This window comes from Callionymus lyra, chromosome 9 (genome assembly GCF_982586985.1).
Source record: "Callionymus lyra chromosome 9, fCalLyr1.hap1.1, whole genome shotgun sequence".
Lineage (NCBI taxonomy): Eukaryota > Metazoa > Chordata > Actinopteri > Syngnathiformes > Callionymidae > Callionymus > Callionymus lyra.
In genome coordinates this window covers 28,296,426-28,318,359 of record NC_141826.1, presented here as the reverse complement: position 1 = coordinate 28,318,359, position 21,934 = coordinate 28,296,426, and the positions used below count along the sequence as shown (strand labels likewise).

The 21,934-nt window shown below is 27.3% G+C and overlaps 2 protein-coding genes across 2 annotated transcripts in view; one reads left to right on the top strand and one right to left on the bottom strand.

The window, feature by feature from the left end:
- Window positions 1-14,527, bottom strand: part of srpx2 (sushi-repeat containing protein X-linked 2) — a 40,613-nt gene extending 26,086 nt beyond the window's left edge. The window contains exons 1-2 of the mRNA XM_087798584.1: window positions 14,351-14,527; window positions 12,204-12,269 (exon numbers count right to left, since the gene is read on the bottom strand). Coding sequence (XP_087654710.1) covers window positions 12,204-12,269; window positions 14,351-14,417 — 133 coding nt within the window. The 5' untranslated portion in view covers window positions 14,418-14,527. The remainder of the gene's footprint in view (window positions 1-12,203; window positions 12,270-14,350) is intronic.
- Window positions 14,528-15,977: 1,450 nt separating this feature from the next.
- Window positions 15,978-18,879, top strand: LOC148072531 (tetraspanin-7-like). The gene is made up of 4 exons (XM_087798585.1): window positions 15,978-16,196; window positions 18,251-18,439; window positions 18,518-18,592; window positions 18,729-18,879. Exons 1-4 carry the CDS (start codon window positions 16,110-16,112, stop codon window positions 18,876-18,878), a joined length of 501 nt encoding a protein of 166 aa, XP_087654711.1. The 5' UTR covers window positions 15,978-16,109; the 3' UTR covers window position 18,879.
- Window positions 18,880-21,934: the final 3,055 nt, after the last annotated feature.

The following is a 21,934-nucleotide window of genomic DNA, read 5'->3' as shown; positions in this document are numbered from 1 at the left end:
TGTTTGATTATAGTTGAAAATTGTTTGATTACAGTTTAAATTGTTTGATTATAGTTGAAAATTGTTGGATTATAGTTGAAAATTGTTTGATTACAGTTTAAATTGTTTGATTATAGTTGAAAATTGTTGGATTATAGTTGAAAATTGTTGGATTATAGTTGAAAATTGTTTGATTACAGTTTAAATTGTTGGATTATAGTTGAAAATTGTTTGATTATAGTTGAAAATTGTTTGATTATAGTTGAAAATTGTTTGATTATAGTTTAAATTGTTTGATTATAGTTGAAAATTGTTGGATTATAGTTGAAAATTGTTTGATTATAGTTTAAATTGTTTGATTACAGTTTAAACTGTTTGATTTTAGTTGAAAATTGTTTGATTATAGTTGAAAATTGTTGGATTATAGTTGAAAATTGTGAAAATTGTTTGATTTTAGTTGAAAATTGTTTGATTATAGTTGAAAATTGTTGGATTATAGTTGAAAATTGTGAAAATTGTTTGATTTTAGTTGAAAATTGTTTGATTATAGTTAAAAATTGTTTGATTATAGTTGAAAATTGTTGGATTATAGTTGAAAATTGTTTGATTACAGTTTAAATTGTTGGATTATAGTTGAAAATTGTTTGATTATAGTTGAAAATTGTTTGATTATAGTTGAAAATTGTTTGATTATAGTTGAAAATTGTTTGATTTTTAGTTTAAATTGTTTGATTATAGTTGAAAATTGTTTGATTATAGTTGAAAATTGTTTGATTATAGTTGAAAATTGTTTGATTATAGTTGAAAATTGTTTGATTATAGTTGAAAATTGTTGGATTATAGTTGAAAATTGTTTGATTATAGTTAAAAATTGTTTGATTATAGTTGAAAATTGTTTGATTATAGTTGAAAATTGTTTGATTATAGTTGAAAATTGTTTGATTATAGTTGAAAATTGTTGGATTATAGTTGAAAATTGTTTGATTTTTAGTTTAAATTGTTTGATTATAGTTGAAAATTGTTTGATTATAGTTGAAAATTGTTTGATTATAGTTGAAAATTGTTTGATTACAGTTTAAATTGTTTGATTATAGTTGAAAATTGTTGGATTATAGTTGAAAATTGTTTGATTACAGTTTAAATTGTTGGATTATAGTTGAAAATTGTTTGATTATAGTTGAAAATAGTTTGATTATAGTTGAAAATTGTTTGATTATAGTTTAAATTGTTTGATTATAGTTGAAAATTGTTGGATTATAGTTGAAAATTGTTTGATTATAGTTTAAATTGTTTGATTACAGTTTAAACTGTTTGATTTTAGTTGAAAATTGTTTGATTATAGTTGAAAATTGTGAAAATTGTTTGATTATAGTTGAAAATTGTTTGATTATAGTTGAAAATTGTGAAAATTGTTTGATTTTAGTTGAAAATTGTTTGATTATAGTTGAAAATTGTGAAAATTGTTTGATTATAGTTGAAAATTGTTTGATTATAGTTGAAAATTGTGAAAATTGTTTGATTTTAGTTGAAAATTGTTTGATTATAGTTGAAAATTGTTGGATTATAGTTGAAAATTGTGAAAATTGTTTGATTTTAGTTGAAAATTGTTTGATTATAGTTGAAAATTGTTGGATTATAGTTGAAAATTGTTTGATTACAGTTTAAATTGTTTGATTATAGTTGAAAATTGTTGGATTATAGTTGAAAATTGTTTGATTACAGTTTAAATTGTTTGATTATAGTTGAAAATTGTTGGATTATAGTTGAAAATTGTTTGATTACAGTTTAAATTGTTGGATTATAGTTGAAAATTGTTTGATTATAGTTGAAAATTGTTTGATTATAGTTGAAAATTGTTTGATTATAGTTTAAATTGTTTGATTATAGTTGAAAATTGTTTGATTATAGTTGAAAATTGTTTGATTATAGTTGAAAATTGTTGGATTATAGTTGAAAATTGTTGGATTATAGTTAAAAATTGTTTGATTTTTAGTTTAAATTGTTTGATTATAGTTGAAAATTGTTTGATTCTTAGTTTAAATTGTTTGATTATAGTTGAAAATTGTTTGATTATAGTTGAAAATTGTTGGATTATAGTTGAAAATTGTTTGATTATAGTTGAAAATTGTTTGATTATAGTTGAAAATTGTTTGATTTTTAGTTTAAATTGTTTGATTATAGTTGAAAATTGTTTGATTATAGTTGAAAATTGTTTGATTATAGTTGAAAATTGTTTGATTATAGTTGAAAATTGTTTGATTATAGTTGAAAATTGTTTGATTTTTAGTTTAAATTGTTTGATTATAGTTGAAAATTGTTTGATTATAGTTGAAAATTGTTTGATTATAGTTGAAAATTGTTTGATTATAGTTGAAAATTGTTTGATTATAGTTGAAAATTGTTGGATTATAGTTGAAAATTGTTTGATTATAGTTAAAAATTGTTTGATTATAGTTGAAAATTGTTGGATTATAGTTGAAAATTGTTTGATTTTTAGTTTAAATTGTTTGATTATAGTTGAAAATTGTTTGATTATAGTTGAAAATTGTTTGATTATAGTTGAAAATTGTTTGATTATAGTTGAAAATTGTTTGATTTTTAGTTTAAATTGTTTGATTATAGTTGAAAATTGTTTGATTATAGTTGAAAATTGTTTGATTATAGTTGAAAATTGTTGGATTATAGTTGAAAATTGTTTGATTATAGTTAAAAATTGTTTGATTATAGTTGAAAATTGTTTGATTATAGTTGAAAATTGTTTGATTATAGTTGAAAATTGTTGGATTATAGTTGAAAATTGTTTGATTTTTAGTTTAAATTGTTTGATTATAGTTGAAAATTGTTTGATTATAGTTGAAAATTGTTTGATTATAGTTGAAAATTGTTTGATTATAGTTGAAAATTGTTTGATTACAGTTTAAATTGTTTGATTATAGTTGAAAATTGTTGGATTATAGTTGAAAATTGTTTGATTACAGTTTAAATTGTTGGATTATAGTTGAAAATTGTTTGATTATAGTTGAAAATAGTTTGATTATAGTTGAAAATTGTTTGATTATAGTTTAAATTGTTTGATTACAGTTTAAACTGTTTGATTTTAGTTGAAAATTGTTTGATTATAGTTGAAAATTGTGAAAATTGTTTGATTATAGTTGAAAATTGTTTGATTATAGTTGAAAATTGTGAAAATTGTTTGATTTTAGTTGAAAATTGTTTGATTATAGTTGAAAATTGTTGGATTATAGTTGAAAATTGTGAAAATTGTTTGATTTTAGTTGAAAATTGTTTGATTATAGTTGAAAATTGTGAAAATTGTTTGATTATAGTTGAAAATTGTTTGATTACAGTTTAAATTGTTTGATTATAGTTGAAAATTGTTGGATTATAGTTGAAAATTGTTTGATTACAGTTTAAATTGTTTGATTATAGTTGAAAATTGTTGGATTATAGTTGAAAATTGTTTGATTACAGTTTAAATTGTTGGATTATAGTTGAAAATTGTTTGATTATAGTTGAAAATTGTTTGATTATAGTTGAAAATTGTTTGATTATAGTTTAAATTGTTTGATTATAGTTGAAAATTGTTGGATTATAGTTGAAAATTGTTTGATTATAGTTTAAATTGTTTGATTACAGTTTAAACTGTTTGATTTTAGTTGAAAATTGTTTGATTATAGTTGAAAATTGTTGGATTATAGTTGAAAATTGTGAAAATTGTTTGATTTTAGTTGAAAATTGTTTGATTATAGTTGAAAATTGTTGGATTATAGTTGAAAATTGTGAAAATTGTTTGATTTTAGTTGAAAATTGTTTGATTATAGTTAAAAATTGTTTGATTATAGTTGAAAATTGTTGGATTATAGTTGAAAATTGTTTGATTTTTAGTTTAAATTGTTTGATTATAGTTGAAAATTGTTTGATTATAGTTGAAAATTGTTTGATTATAGTTGAAAATTGTTTGATTATAGTTGAAAATTGTTTGATTTTTAGTTTAAATTGTTTGATTATAGTTGAAAATTGTTTGATTATAGTTGAAAATTGTTTGATTATAGTTGAAAATTGTTTGATTATAGTTGAAAATTGTTGGATTATAGTTGAAAATTGTTTGATTATAGTTAAAAATTGTTTGATTATAGTTGAAAATTGTTTGATTATAGTTGAAAATTGTTTGATTATAGTTGAAAATTGTTTGATTATAGTTGAAAATTGTTGGATTATAGTTGAAAATTGTTTGATTTTTAGTTTAAATTGTTTGATTATAGTTGAAAATTGTTTGATTATAGTTGAAAATTGTTTGATTATAGTTGAAAATTGTTTGATTACAGTTTAAATTGTTTGATTATAGTTGAAAATTGTTGGATTATAGTTGAAAATTGTTTGATTACAGTTTAAATTGTTGGATTATAGTTGAAAATTGTTTGATTATAGTTGAAAATAGTTTGATTATAGTTGAAAATTGTTTGATTATAGTTTAAATTGTTTGATTATAGTTGAAAATTGTTGGATTATAGTTGAAAATTGTTTGATTATAGTTTAAATTGTTTGATTACAGTTTAAACTGTTTGATTTTAGTTGAAAATTGTTTGATTATAGTTGAAAATTGTGAAAATTGTTTGATTATAGTTGAAAATTGTTTGATTATAGTTGAAAATTGTGAAAATTGTTTGATTTTAGTTGAAAATTGTTTGATTATAGTTGAAAATTGTGAAAATTGTTTGATTATAGTTGAAAATTGTTTGATTATAGTTGAAAATTGTGAAAATTGTTTGATTTTAGTTGAAAATTGTTTGATTATAGTTGAAAATTGTTGGATTATAGTTGAAAATTGTGAAAATTGTTTGATTTTAGTTGAAAATTGTTTGATTATAGTTGAAAATTGTTGGATTATAGTTGAAAATTGTTTGATTACAGTTTAAATTGTTTGATTATAGTTGAAAATTGTTGGATTATAGTTGAAAATTGTTTGATTACAGTTTAAATTGTTTGATTATAGTTGAAAATTGTTGGATTATAGTTGAAAATTGTTTGATTACAGTTTAAATTGTTGGATTATAGTTGAAAATTGTTTGATTATAGTTGAAAATTGTTTGATTATAGTTGAAAATTGTTTGATTATAGTTTAAATTGTTTGATTATAGTTGAAAATTGTTTGATTATAGTTGAAAATTGTTTGATTATAGTTGAAAATTGTTGGATTATAGTTGAAAATTGTTGGATTATAGTTAAAAATTGTTTGATTTTTAGTTTAAATTGTTTGATTATAGTTGAAAATTGTTTGATTCTTAGTTTAAATTGTTTGATTATAGTTGAAAATTGTTTGATTATAGTTGAAAATTGTTGGATTATAGTTGAAAATTGTTTGATTATAGTTGAAAATTGTTTGATTATAGTTGAAAATTGTTTGATTTTTAGTTTAAATTGTTTGATTATAGTTGAAAATTGTTTGATTATAGTTGAAAATTGTTTGATTATAGTTGAAAATTGTTTGATTATAGTTGAAAATTGTTTGATTATAGTTGAAAATTGTTTGATTTTTAGTTTAAATTGTTTGATTATAGTTGAAAATTGTTTGATTATAGTTGAAAATTGTTTGATTATAGTTGAAAATTGTTTGATTATAGTTGAAAATTGTTTGATTATAGTTGAAAATTGTTGGATTATAGTTGAAAATTGTTTGATTATAGTTAAAAATTGTTTGATTATAGTTGAAAATTGTTGGATTATAGTTGAAAATTGTTTGATTTTTAGTTTAAATTGTTTGATTATAGTTGAAAATTGTTTGATTATAGTTGAAAATTGTTTGATTATAGTTGAAAATTGTTTGATTATAGTTGAAAATTGTTTGATTTTTAGTTTAAATTGTTTGATTATAGTTGAAAATTGTTTGATTATAGTTGAAAATTGTTTGATTATAGTTGAAAATTGTTGGATTATAGTTGAAAATTGTTTGATTATAGTTAAAAATTGTTTGATTATAGTTGAAAATTGTTTGATTATAGTTGAAAATTGTTTGATTATAGTTGAAAATTGTTTGATTATAGTTGAAAATTGTTGGATTATAGTTGAAAATTGTTTGATTTTTAGTTTAAATTGTTTGATTATAGTTGAAAATTGTTTGATTATAGTTGAAAATTGTTTGATTATAGTTGAAAATTGTTTGATTATAGTTGAAAATTGTTTGATTACAGTTTAAATTGTTTGATTATAGTTGAAAATTGTTGGATTATAGTTGAAAATTGTTTGATTACAGTTTAAATTGTTGGATTATAGTTGAAAATTGTTTGATTATAGTTGAAAATAGTTTGATTATAGTTGAAAATTGTTTGATTATAGTTTAAATTGTTTGATTACAGTTTAAACTGTTTGATTTTAGTTGAAAATTGTTTGATTATAGTTGAAAATTGTGAAAATTGTTTGATTATAGTTGAAAATTGTTTGATTATAGTTGAAAATTGTGAAAATTGTTTGATTTTAGTTGAAAATTGTTTGATTATAGTTGAAAATTGTTGGATTATAGTTGAAAATTGTGAAAATTGTTTGATTTTAGTTGAAAATTGTTTGATTATAGTTGAAAATTGTGAAAATTGTTTGATTTTAGTTGAAAATTGTTTGATTATAGTTGAAAATTGTTGGATTATAGTTGAAAATTGTGAAAATTGTTTGATTTTAGTTGAAAATTGTTTGATTACAGTTTAAATTGTTTGATTATAGTTGAAAATTGTTGGATTATAGTTGAAAATTGTTTGATTACAGTTTAAATTGTTTGATTATAGTTGAAAATTGTTGGATTATAGTTGAAAATTGTTTGATTACAGTTTAAATTGTTGGATTATAGTTGAAAATTGTTTGATTATAGTTGAAAATTGTTTGATTATAGTTGAAAATTGTTTGATTATAGTTTAAATTGTTTGATTATAGTTGAAAATTGTTGGATTATAGTTGAAAATTGTTTGATTATAGTTTAAATTGTTTGATTACAGTTTAAACTGTTTGATTTTAGTTGAAAATTGTTTGATTATAGTTGAAAATTGTTGGATTATAGTTGAAAATTGTGAAAATTGTTTGATTTTAGTTGAAAATTGTTTGATTATAGTTGAAAATTGTTGGATTATAGTTGAAAATTGTGAAAATTGTTTGATTTTAGTTGAAAATTGTTTGATTATAGTTAAAAATTGTTTGATTATAGTTGAAAATTGTTGGATTATAGTTGAAAATTGTTTGATTTTTAGTTTAAATTGTTTGATTATAGTTGAAAATTGTTTGATTATAGTTGAAAATTGTTTGATTATAGTTGAAAATTGTTTGATTTTTAGTTTAAATTGTTTGATTATAGTTGAAAATTGTTTGATTATAGTTGAAAATTGTTTGATTATAGTTGAAAATTGTTTGATTATAGTTGAAAATTGTTGGATTATAGTTGAAAATTGTTTGATTATAGTTAAAAATTGTTTGATTATAGTTGAAAATTGTTTGATTATAGTTGAAAATTGTTTGATTATAGTTGAAAATTGTTTGATTATAGTTGAAAATTGTTGGATTATAGTTGAAAATTGTTTGATTTTTAGTTTAAATTGTTTGATTATAGTTGAAAATTGTTTGATTATAGTTGAAAATTGTTTGATTATAGTTGAAAATTGTTTGATTACAGTTTAAATTGTTTGATTATAGTTGAAAATTGTTGGATTATAGTTGAAAATTGTTTGATTACAGTTTAAATTGTTGGATTATAGTTGAAAATTGTTTGATTATAGTTGAAAATAGTTTGATTATAGTTGAAAATTGTTTGATTATAGTTTAAATTGTTTGATTATAGTTGAAAATTGTTTGATTATAGTTGAAAATTGTGAAAATTGTTTGATTATAGTTGAAAATTGTTTGATTATAGTTGAAAATTGTGAAAATTGTTTGATTTTAGTTGAAAATTGTTTGATTATAGTTGAAAATTGTGAAAATTGTTTGATTATAGTTGAAAATTGTTTGATTATAGTTGAAAATTGTGAAAATTGTTTGATTTTAGTTGAAAATTGTTTGATTATAGTTGAAAATTGTTGGATTATAGTTGAAAATTGTGAAAATTGTTTGATTTTAGTTGAAAATTGTTTGATTATAGTTGAAAATTGTTGGATTATAGTTGAAAATTGTTTGATTACAGTTTAAATTCTTTGATTATAGTTGAAAATTGTTGGATTATAGTTGAAAATTGTTTGATTACAGTTTAAATTGTTTGATTATAGTTGAAAATTGTTGGATTATAGTTGAAAATTGTTTGATTACAGTTTAAATTGTTGGATTATAGTTGAAAATTGTTTGATTATAGTTGAAAATTGTGAAAATTGTTTGATTTTAGTTGAAAATTGTTTGATTATAGTTGAAAATTGTTGGATTATAGTTGAAAATTGTGAAAATTGTTTGATTTTAGTTGAAAATTGTTTGATTATAGTTGAAAATTGTTGGATTATAGTTGAAAATTGTGAAAATTGTTTGATTTTAGTTGAAAATTGTTTGATTATAGTTAAAAATTGTTTGATTATAGTTGAAAATTGTTGGATTATAGTTGAAAATTGTTTGATTTTTAGTTTAAATTGTTTGATTATAGTTGAAAATTGTTTGATTATAGTTGAAAATTGTTTGATTATAGTTGAAAATTGTTTGATTATAGTTGAAAATTGTTTGATTTTTAGTTTAAATTGTTTGATTATAGTTGAAAATTGTTTGATTATAGTTGAAAATTGTTTGATTATAGTTGAAAATTGTTGGATTATAGTTGAAAATTGTTTGATTATAGTTAAAAATTGTTTGATTATAGTTGAAAATTGTTTATTTATAGTTGAAAATTGTTTGATTATAGTTGAAAATTGTTGGATTATAGTTGAAAATTGTTTGATTTTTAGTTTAAATTGTTTGATTATAGTAGAAAATTGTTTGATTATAGTTGAAAATTGTTTGATTATAGTTGAAAATTGTTTGATTACAGTTTAAATTGTTTGATTATAGTTGAAAATTGTTGGATTATAGTTGAAAATTGTTTGATTACAGTTTAAATTGTTGGATTATAGTTGAAAATTGTTTGATTATAGTTGAAAATAGTTTGATTATAGTTGAAAATTGTTTGATTATAGTTTAAATTGTTTGATTATAGTTGAAAATTGTTGGATTATAGTTGAAAATTGTTTGATTATAGTTTAAATTGTTTGATTACAGTTTAAACTGTTTGATTTTAGTTGAAAATTGTTTGATTATAGTTGAAAATTGTGAAAATTGTTTGATTATAGTTGAAAATTGTTTGATTATAGTTGAAAATTGTGAAAATTGTTTGATTTTAGTTGAAAATTGTTTGATTATAGTTGAAAATTGTTGGATTATAGTTGAAAATTGTTGGATTATAGTTGAAAATTGTGAAAATTGTTTGATTTTAGTTGAAAATTGTTTGATTATAGTTGAAAATTGTTGGATTATAGTTGAAAATTGTTTGATTACAGTTTAAATTGTTTGATTATAGTTGAAAATTGTTGGATTATAGTTGAAAATTGTTTGATTACAGTTTAAATTGTTTGATTATAGTTGAAAATTGTTGGATTATAGTTGAAAATTGTTTGATTACAGTTTAAATTGTTGGATTATAGTTGAAAATTGTTTGATTATAGTTGAAAATTGTGAAAATTGTTTGATTTTAGTTGAAAATTGTTTGATTATAGTTGAAAATTGTTGGATTATAGTTGAAAATTGTGAAAATTGTTTGATTTTAGTTGAAAATTGTTTGATTATAGTTGAAAATTGTTGGATTATAGTTGAAAATTGTGAAAATTGTTTGATTTTAGTTGAAAATTGTTTGATTATAGTTAAAAATTGTTTGATTATAGTTGAAAATTGTTGGATTATAGTTGAAAATTGTTTGATTTTTAGTTTAAATTGTTTGATTATAGTTGAAAATTGTTTGATTATAGTTGAAAATTGTTTGATTATAGTTGAAAATTGTTTGATTATAGTTGAAAATTGTTTGATTTTTAGTTTAAATTGTTTGATTATAGTTGAAAATTGTTTGATTATAGTTGAAAATTGTTTGATTATAGTTGAAAATTGTTTGATTATAGTTGAAAATTGTTGGATTATAGTTGAAAATTGTTTGATTATAGTTAAAAATTGTTTGATTATAGTTGAAAATTGTTTGATTCTTAGTTGAAAATTGTTTGATTATAGTTGAAAATTGTTTGATTATAGTTGAAAATTGTTGGATTATAGTTGAAAATTGTTTGATTTTTAGTTTAAATTGTTTGATTATAGTAGAAAATTGTTTGATTATAGTTGAAAATTGTTTGATTATAGTTGAAAATTGTTTGATTACAGTTTAAATTGTTTGATTATAGTTGAAAATTGTTGGATTATAGTTGAAAATTGTTTGATTATAGTTGAAAATAGTTTGATTATAGTTGAAAATTGTTTGATTATAGTTTAAATTGTTTGATTATAGTTGAAAATTGTTGGATTATAGTTGAAAATTGTTTGATTATAGTTTAAATTGTTTGATTACAGTTTAAACTGTTTGATTTTAGTTGAAAATTGTTTGATTATAGTTGAAAATTGTGAAAATTGTTTGATTATAGTTGAAAATTGTTTGATTATAGTTGAAAATTGTGAAAATTGTTTGATTTTAGTTGAAAATTGTTTGATTATAGTTGAAAATTGTTGGATTATAGTTGAAAATTGTGAAAATTGTTTGATTTTAGTTGAAAATTGTTTGATTATAGTTGAAAATTGTGAAAATTGTTTGATTATAGTTGAAAATTGTTTGATTACAGTTTAAATTGTTTGATTATAGTTGAAAATTGTTGGATTATAGTTGAAAATTGTTTGATTACAGTTTAAATTGTTTGATTATAGTTGAAAATTGTTGGATTATAGTTGAAAATTGTTTGATTACAGTTTAAATTGTTGGATTATAGTTGAAAATTGTTTGATTATAGTTGAAAATTGTTTGATTATAGTTGAAAATTGTTTGATTATAGTTTAAATTGTTTGATTATAGTTGAAAATTGTTGGATTATAGTTGAAAATTGTTTGATTATAGTTTAAATTGTTTGATTACAGTTTAAACTGTTTGATTTTAGTTGAAAATTGTTTGATTATAGTTGAAAATTGTTGGATTATAGTTGAAAATTGTGAAAATTGTTTGATTTTAGTTGAAAATTGTTGGATTATAGTTGAAAATTGTTGGATTATAGTTGAAAATTGTGAAAATTGTTTGATTTTAGTTGAAAATTGTTTGATAATAGTTGAAAATTGTGAAAATTGTTTGATTATAGTTGAAAATTGTTGGATTATAGTTGAAAATTGTTTGATTTCAGTTGAAAATTGTTGGATTATAGTTAAAATTGTTTGATTATAGTTAAAAATTGTTTGATTACAGTTGAAAATTGTTTGATTATAGTTAAAAATTGTTTGATTATAGTTAAAAATTGTTGAAAATTGTTTGATTATAGTTGAAAATTGTTTGATTTCAGTTGAAAATTGTTTGATTATAGTTGAAAATTGTTGGATTATAGTTGAAAATTGTGAAAATTGTTTGATTTTAGTTGAAAATTGTTGGATTATAGTTGAAAATTGTTGGATTATAGTTGAAAATTGTGAAAATTGTTTGATTTTAGTTGAAAATTGTTTGATTATAGTTGAAAATTGTGAAAATTGTTTGATTATAGTTGAAAATTGTTGGATTATAGTTGAAAATTGTTTGATTTCAGTTGAAAATTGTTGGATTATAGTTAAAATTGTTTGATTATAGTTAAAAATTGTTTGATTACAGTTGAAAATTGTTTGATTATAGTTAAAAATTGTTTGATTATAGTTAAAAATAGTTGAAAATTGTTTGATTATAGTTGAAAATTGTTTGATTTCAGTTGAAAATTGTTTGATTATAGTTGAAAATCGTTTGATTATAGTTGAAAATTGTTGGATTATAGTTGAAAATTGTTTGATTATAGTTGAAAATTGTTTGATTACAGTTAAAATTGTTTGATTATAGTTAAAATTGTTTGATTACAGTTAAAATTGTTTGATTACAGTTAAAATTGTTTGATTACAGTTAAAATTGTTTGATTATAGTTAAAATTGTTTGATTATAGTTAAAATTGTTTGATTACAGTTAAAATTGTTTGATTACAGTTAAAATTGTTTGATCACACATGATGTATATAAACAAACCTCAAGAACATATCATCGTAAACACAGACCTTTATAATCCAGTGTAGAATCGTAGTCTTCAGTGACATCATAGTCTAATGTTGTCCCTGAAACAACTGAAAACACATCAAGTTAGTTCAGATCCTCCTGGTTTCCTTCAACAGCTTCAAGAACATTCCAGAAGAACTTGTGTTACTCAGCACTTTATCTTAACTTTCCAGTGCGTCACCTCGAGACTCAGGAGTCTCTGGTCTGAACGTGACTCTTCACGGTCTTCACAGTAATTACAGAGCAGAGATAATTCCATCCTGGACCTCTGGAGGATCTGAGGATGAAGATCTGACTACATGGAGCTCAAGAGATACAACTTTATTGATCTATAGTCGGTGATTGTGTCGACAAACTGAAAGAACCAGAGGATCTTTAATCTATAATGTCTGTTCAGTCACACAAACATCTACACAACAGTCACACAAACATCTACACGATAGTCACACAAACATCTACACAACAGTGACACAAGCATCTACACCACAGTCACACAAACATCTACACAACTGTGACACAAACATCTACACCACAGTCATACAAACATCTACACAACAGTGACACAAACATCTACACCACAGTGACACAAACATCTACACCACAGTCATACAAACATCTACACAACAGTGACACAAACATCTACACCACAGTGACACAAAAATCTACACCACAGTCACACAAACATCTACACAACTGTGACACAAACATCTACACCACAGTCATACAAACATCTACACCACAGTCACACAAACATCTACACGACAGTCACACAAACATCTACACAACAGTCACACAAACATCTACACAACAGTTACAGAAACATCTACACGACAGTCACACAAACATCTACACCACAGTGACACAAACATCTACACAACAGTGACACAAACATCTACACAACATCTACACAAACATCTACACAAACATCAACACAACAGTCACACAAACATCTACACAACAGTCACACAAACATCTACACAACAGTGAGACAAACATCTACACAACAGTCACACAAACATCTACACAACAGTCACACAAACATCTACACAACAGTGAGACAAACATCTACACAACAGTCACACAAACATCTACACAACAGTGAGACAAACATCTACACAACAGTCACACACACATCTACACAAAGTGAGACAAACATCTACACAACAGTCACACAAACATCTACACAACAGTGAGACAAATATCTACACAACAGTCACACAAACATCTACACAACAGTCACACAAACATCTACACAACAGTCACACACACATCTACACAACAGTGAGACAAACATCTGCACAACAGTGAGACAAACATCTACACAACAGTCACACAAACATCTACACAACAGTCACACACACATCTACACAACAGTGAGACAAACATCTGCACAACAGTGAGACAAACATCTACACAACAGTCACACAAACATCTACACAACAGTCACACACACATCTACACAACAGTGAGACAAACATCTACACAACAGTCACACAAACATCTACACAACAGTGACACAAACATCTACACAACAGTGACACAAACATCTACACCACAGTCACACAAACATCTACACAACTGTGACACAAACATCTACACCACAGTCATACAAACATCTACACCACAGTCACACAAACATCTACACCACAGTCACACAAACATCTACACAACAGTGACACAAACATCTACACGACAGTCACACAAACATCTACACAAGAGTCACACAAACATCTACACAACAGTTACAGAAACATCTACACGACAGTCACACAAACATCTACACCACAGTGACACAAACATCTACACAACAGTTACAGAAACATCTACACGACAGTCACACAAACATCTACACCACAGTGACACAAACATCTACACAACAGTCACACAAACATCTACACAACATCTACACAAACATCTACACAAACATCAACACAACAGTCACACAAACATCTACACAACAGTCACACAAACATCTACACAACAGTCACACAAACATCTACACAACAGTGAGACAAACATCTACACAACAGTCACACAAACATCTACACAACAGTGAGACAAACATCTACACAACAGTCACACACACATCTACACAACAGTGAGACAAACATCTACACAACAGTGACACACACGAGTGTAGAAGACTCACCACAGAGGACCAACACGGACACACAAAAGGCTCCTGGTCTCTTGTTCATCTTCTCCAGAAGCTTCATGAAGCTTCAGATCAAACTCTTGAAGATAAAAAGTCCAAAAGTAACGAAAAGAACAAAAAGTTTTTTCTCGCGAGTTTCTGCAGCTTTTGTCAGCTCGACCTGCGCAGTACTTCACTTCACCACCATGTGCCGCTGTTGTGCGTGTTTTATTTATTTATTTATTTATTGAGTAAAACTGTCACAACAATCTTAACTTAAACAATGAAGAGATTCAATGAAAATAGTTTGAATTCAAGTATTGAATGAAAGTGAAGGTTGTAAATTAATATAATTAAAATGAAGGAATAAAATAGTTTTACAGTTTACGAAGATATCAACATATAAAGTCATGTAATAATATATAATAATATAATAAAACAGCAGCTGGTTATAATGTTATAAAATAAAGAACCAAGACTTGTTTGTTTACTTTTCTTCTCAAGTATAAAAGTATTTAATGAAGTATGTTTGACCAGAATCATGAGTAATTAACATCATTTGTATAACTTATAAAAATATGTTCTAATGAAAGTAACAACGATCTGTGACGTGTCGTCAACATGAAGCTGCAGAAATAAAAGATAATTAATATAAATTCGATCAAAGGTTGATGTTGTTGTCACTTCATGTCATTATCCTGGTACAATGTTAGAAAAACACATGTTTGATCGACGAACGTCTCAGTAAAAGTACTTTTTTATTAATCATTGAAGTCTTTGTAATGACTTGAACATCTGGAGGTGATTCTTGGTTTAATCTGGTTTATTCTGGTTTATTCTAGTTTATTCTGGTTTATTCTGGTTTATTCTTGGTTTAATTTGGTTTAATTTGGTTTATTCTGGTTTATTCTGGTTTATGCTTGGTTTAATCTGGTTTAATTTGGTTTATTCTGGTTTATTCTGGTTTATTCTTGGTTTAATCTGGTTTAATTTGGTTTATTATGGTTTATTAGAAAAACTGTAGTAGTAGTTTTGTATGTAAAGTATATTTAAATATACCAAACAGCAGTACGGTGGCCCAGAAGTACAAAACAAATATAAATTGAAACAAATGTACAATTTACTAAAATTGTAAATAGAAATGAGGAAATATCAAATTTGTTTTAGGGTTTGTACATTTGTTCTGGACTTCTGGGCCACCGTATTAAGTCCTGGGTGTTTATAGACAAGTAGAAACAAACATTTGATGTGATTAAAACTACATAAAAACATTTATTAAAATAGCATCAGATTTATACAATAAAAACTACAAAATACAGAAACAAAGTCGGTAAAAACTTAAATACTGTGTTGCATTCGAGGAAACAAATGGCAAACTTTCGCCTGTTCTTAAGTAACTGACATTAATTAAAAAATAAAGATAAAATGGATGTTAACGACTTATTTATGAATTTATAACATTTATTGTGTTCTGATTGAACAGCTGTCGCTCATGTCTGCGCATGCGCACCAGGTTTCCGCTGCAATAAAAAACTTCCGTTTGACCTCATTTTTATTCCAACAGAAACCAGATTATTTCTCCAAACATTATCAAACCTCGCGACTGAAGAGTTTTATCTCGTTTCTCCTCTGAAGACGTTTTGTTTTATTAAAGCAGCGACACATCAGCGGCAGTGACGTCACTTCCGCTCCCTGACCTGATTCTGCTCGAACTTTTCGATCAACTTGTTGTTTCTTTTCTTTCTTTTGTTGTGTTTCTCTGAGATTCAACGCGATGTCGCCTCCGTCCAGGAGACTCCAGACCAAGCCTGTGATCACCTGCTTGAAGACCTTCCTGGTTTCTTACAGCCTGATCTTCTGGGTGAGAAACGATGCCAACGCGACACAAAAGATCACAGATTCTCAAACAAACACGAACAAACACGAACAAACACGACGATCAAAGAATCTCTGCTCGTCGTGTTTGTTCAGAGTCAACAATATATTCGTGTGTTTGTTTTAAAACTGACCAGACGAACTTTAAACGTCATTTAAACATTATAATGTTTTTATTGTTGTCTCCACATGTGTGGAAACATTATTGCGTGAAAGAATCAAACGAGTGAAGATTAAAATCTTCATTTCTGTCGTGTTTTAATGTGTCAATCAAACAGCAAAACACAACAAAGAATCTTTTTTAATAATAATAATATTATCAGCCACACAAACATGTCGTTGACGTCATGATTTAAAGTTACTTAATTAAAAACAAAAACAAATATCGTGTTTCTTACTGTAATATAAACGAGGGATTCTCTGAATAAATATAAGTCGACAAGGTTTCAGGTAATAAATGTGCAAGAATTCAGTAAATAATTGTAATTCAAACACGTCTGGATCTGCAGCAAACAAAATACTTTTCTAAACACAATCCTGGATTATTTATGTTTTTTGATGTTAAATAAAAACGTTGTTGTCACAGAGAGAAATGAAACTTTTTAGCATCAGTTTCACAGAGACAAGTAAATGGAGAAATAAGAATTGAAAGAATATATAAATGTATATTAAAGATAATATAAAGTAGGAACAGTGTTGAGTGACAGTTGTGTGTTTGATCAAAAGAAAGACATTATTGCTGCGTCAGTCTGGAAGATATCACTTGTTTATCACTTGTTTATCTGCTCCTGGACGACAACACCTGAACCTGAACTCAAAGTTCAAGTGGAAGCTTTTATCAGACGCTCGTGCTCGACTGCACTGATGCTGCGACGACCATCACACCATTAAACCTGTTGCCTGGCAACAACATCTGCATCACAGACGCTCTCGAATCACTCGTTTCAGCTCAAATCATTTTGAGCGTCTTTTCTTTTTAACCTTTGAAATCCTGTTTATTGTGAAAAGAACCAAAGATTTATTTGATTTCACTTCACGTTCGTCTTCATCTTGTCTTTGATAATATTATCACTTTGAAGAATGCTTATCAGTAACTGTTTTCAAATTAACTTTTATTTTTAGTTCTTCTGTAAAGATTTCTGGTTCCATAAGTTCCATAATAACGATCAACTCTGAACTCTAAGTTTAAATGTTTTAACATTGGTCACCAAACATTTGTACATTTGTTGTAGTTTTTTAATTTGTTTCAATAGTTTTCTAAATGTATTTATACATTTGTTTTAAATATTTAGAAAAGTAATTTTTTGAACATCTCAGCCCAACTTTTTAAGTTTCTTTTTTATTTAATTAATATCATTTTGTACGAATAATCTAATATTATCTTCAGTAAAGGCCTTTGAACTTTTATTTGAAATATATATACCGTATTCTCCGGACTATAAGTGTCTCCGGAGCACAAGTCGCTCCAGACATAAAATGCATAATAAAGAAGGAAAAACATATATAAGTCGCACTGGAGTATAAGTCGTGTTTTTGGGGAAATTTACTTAACATAACATATGAAGAGTTATTCAGAGAACTATAGCATCAATAACTAACTAGTTTACCAAACCATCCGTGTAACTCCAAATAACTCTTCATCCTCGTGTCGCTTTTAAACAACTAACTAACTCCGGAGGTAGAAGATGCTTCCTCTTCTACGTGGAAATGATCAACACAGGCCTAGAGCGCCCTCTTGTGGTTTAGTGTGAGAATAACATGTGAAATGATATAATAATGTGGTAATAATTTCACACACAAGTCGCTCCAGAGTATAAGTCAGACTATGAAAAAAAACTGCGACTTATAATCCGGAAAATACAGTATATATATATATATATATATATATACCTTTTAAATAATTCAATAGCATTAGTATGAAAGAGTATCAGGGTCACTCAAAGATGTTTTATTACAAGATTAAAGTTGTATAAAACATCAAGAGTGTTGACTCTTGTTTCAAACATCTTTCCATGACATTTATATTTGTTCGCTCCTCAGTTCACGGGTGTGATCCTCCTGGGCGTGGGCGTCTGGGGGAAGGTGACCCTGGAGCCCTTCCTGTCGCTGGTGTCGGAGGAGACGACCAACGCTCCGTACGTCCTCATCGGCACCGGAGCCGTCATCGTCATCTTCGGACTCTTCGGATGCTTCGCCACGTGCCGAGGGAGTCCATGGATGCTGAAGCTGGTTCGTGACTGTGAAGATGTTGATGATCAAAAGGTGTGAGTGTGGGTTCAAAGGTCATGACCCTGCCTGTCCTTCCAGTACGCCATGTTCCTGATGGTGGTGTTCCTGGCTGAGCTGGTGGCTGGAGTGTCAGGATTCGTCTTCAGACACGAGGTTTGTTCTCTGACGCTGTAGATGATGATGATGATGATGAAGAAGATGAAGCTGTAGATGATGATGATGATGATGAAGAAGATGAAGCTGTAGAAGATGATGATGATGATGATGATGTTGATCTTTGTTCCTGCAGATCAAAGCCAAGCTCGGGAATGCGTTTGAAAAGGCTGTGGAATCTTACAACAGCACAGACCAAGGAACCAGCCACGCCGTGGACACTGTCCAGATGACTGTGAGTCCAGAACCAACCTTTGAGGGTCAAGTCGACTGTAGCCTTGACTAGAGAGAAGAGCAGCAGAACTTTCATTATGACAGTACAATCAAGCCTCCGGCCTCTAGATGGCAGCAGTCGTTACGTCCTCCACAGCTAAAGGAAGAATGTTGACTGAGGACGAGAGGATACAGTGAGTCCAGCAGCTTCTAAAGCTGATGTTTGGACATATTTTGGTTTGAAAACAAAAGTTAAGACTTTGTCAAGAGTCATGTGGTCTGTAAATACTACAACACCAGAGTCAAGTACTGGACAATACTACACATATATACTTGTTACTACACTATCACAACACCAGAGTCAAGTACTGGACAATACTACACATATATACTTGTTACTACACTATCACAACACCAGAGTCAAGTACTGGACAATACTACACATATATACTTGTTACTACACTATCACAACACCAGAGTCAAGTACTGGACAATACTACACATATATACTTGTTACTACACTATCACAACACCAGAGTCAAGTACTGGACAATACTACACATATATACTTGTTACTACACTATCACAACACCAGAGTCAAGTACTGGACAATACTACACATATATACTTGTTACTACACTATCACAACACCAGAGTCAAGTACTGGACAATACTACACATATATACTTGTTACTACACTATCACAACACCAGAGTCAAATACTTGATAATACTACACATATATACTTGTTACTACACTATCACAACACCAGAGTCAAGTACTGGACAATACTATTTTTTATTTTAGCATCCCTTATTAGTCCCGCGAGGGGAAATTCAACCATTCACACATACTGATGTGAGTAGGCTGCACACTTGCGCCAAGTTCACCATCAGGAGCAATCAGGGTGAAATGTCTTGCTCAGGGACACAACGACACAAGCTTGTCTGGAGCTGGGATTGAACCTGCAACCTTTTGGACTGCAGGCAACCACTCATCTGAGCTATGTCGCCCCTATAACAATATATACTTGTTATTACTTGTTATTACACTATCACAACACCAGAGTCAAGTACTGGACAATACTACACATATATACTTGTTACTACACTATCACAACACCAGAGTCAAGTACTGGACAATACTACACATATATACTTGTTACTACACTATCACAACACCAGAGTCAAGTACTGGACAATACTACACATATATACTTGTCACTACACTATCACAACACCAGAGTCAAGTACTGGACAATACTACACATATATACTTGTTACTACACTATCACAACACCAGAGTCAAGTACTGGACAATACTACACATATATACTTGTTACTACACTATCACAACACCAGAGTCAAGTACTGGACAATACTACACATATATACTTGTCACTACACTATCACAACACCAGAGTCAAGTACTGGACAATACTACACATATATACCTGTTACTACACTATCACAACACCAGAGTCAAGTACTGGACAATACTACATATATATACTTGTTACTACACTATCACAACACCAGAGTCAAGTACTGGACAATACTACACATATATACTTGTTACTACACTATCACAACACCAGAGTCAAGTACTGGACAATACTACACATATATACTTGTTACTACACTATCACAACACCAGAGTCAAGTACTGGACAATACTACACATATATACTTGTCACTACACTATCACAACACCAGAGTCAAGTACTGGACAATACTACACATATATACTTGTTACTACACTATCACAACACCAGAGTCAAGTACTCAACAATACTACACATATATACTTGTTACTACACTATCACAACACCAGAGTCAAGTACTGGACTATACTACACATATATACTTGTTACTACACTATCACAACACCAGAGTCAAGTACTGGACAATACTACACATATATACTTGTTACTACACTATCACAACACCAGAGTCAAGTACTGGACAATACTACACATATATACTTGTTACTACACTATCACAACACCAGAGTCAAGTACTGGACAATACTACACATATATACTTGTTACTACACTATCACAACACCAGAGTCAAATACTTGATAATACTACACATATATACTTGTTACTACACTATCACAACACCAGAGTCAAATACTTGATAATACTACACATATATACTTGTTACTACACTATCACAACACCAGAGTCAAGTACTGGACAATACTACACATATATACTTGTTACTACACTATCACAACACCAGAGTCAAGTACTGGACAATACTACACATATATACTTGTTACTACACTATCACAACACCAGAGTCAAGTACTGGACAATACTACACATATATACTTGTTACTACACTATCACAACACCAGAGTCAAGTACTGGACAATACTACACATATATACTTGTTACTACACTATCACAACACCAGAGTCAAGTACTGGACAATACTACACATATATACTTGTTACTACACTATCACAACACCAGAGTCAAGTACTGGACAATACTACACATATATACTTGTTACTACACTATCACAACACCAGAGTCAAGTACTGGACAATACTACACATATATACTTGTTACTACACTATCACAACACCAGAGTCAAGTACTGGACAATACTACACATATATACTTGTTACTACACTATCACAACACCAGAGTCAAGTACTGGACAATACTACACATATATACTTGTTACTACACTATCACAACACCAGAGTCAAGTACTGGACAATACTACACATATATACCTTGTTACTACACTATCACAACACCAGAGTCAAGTACTGGAAAATACTACACATATATACTTGTTACTACACTATCACAACACCCAACACCAGAGTCAAGTACTGGACAATACTACACATATATACTTGTTACTACACTATCACAACACCAGAGTCAAGTACTGGACAATACTACACATATATACTTGTTACTACACTATCACAACACCAGAGTCAAGTACTGGACAATACTACACATATATACTTGTTACTACACTATCACAACACCAGAGTCAAGTACTGGACAATACTACACATATATACTTGTTACTACATTATCACAACACCAGAGTCAAGTACTGGACAATACTACACATATATCCTTGTTATTACACTATC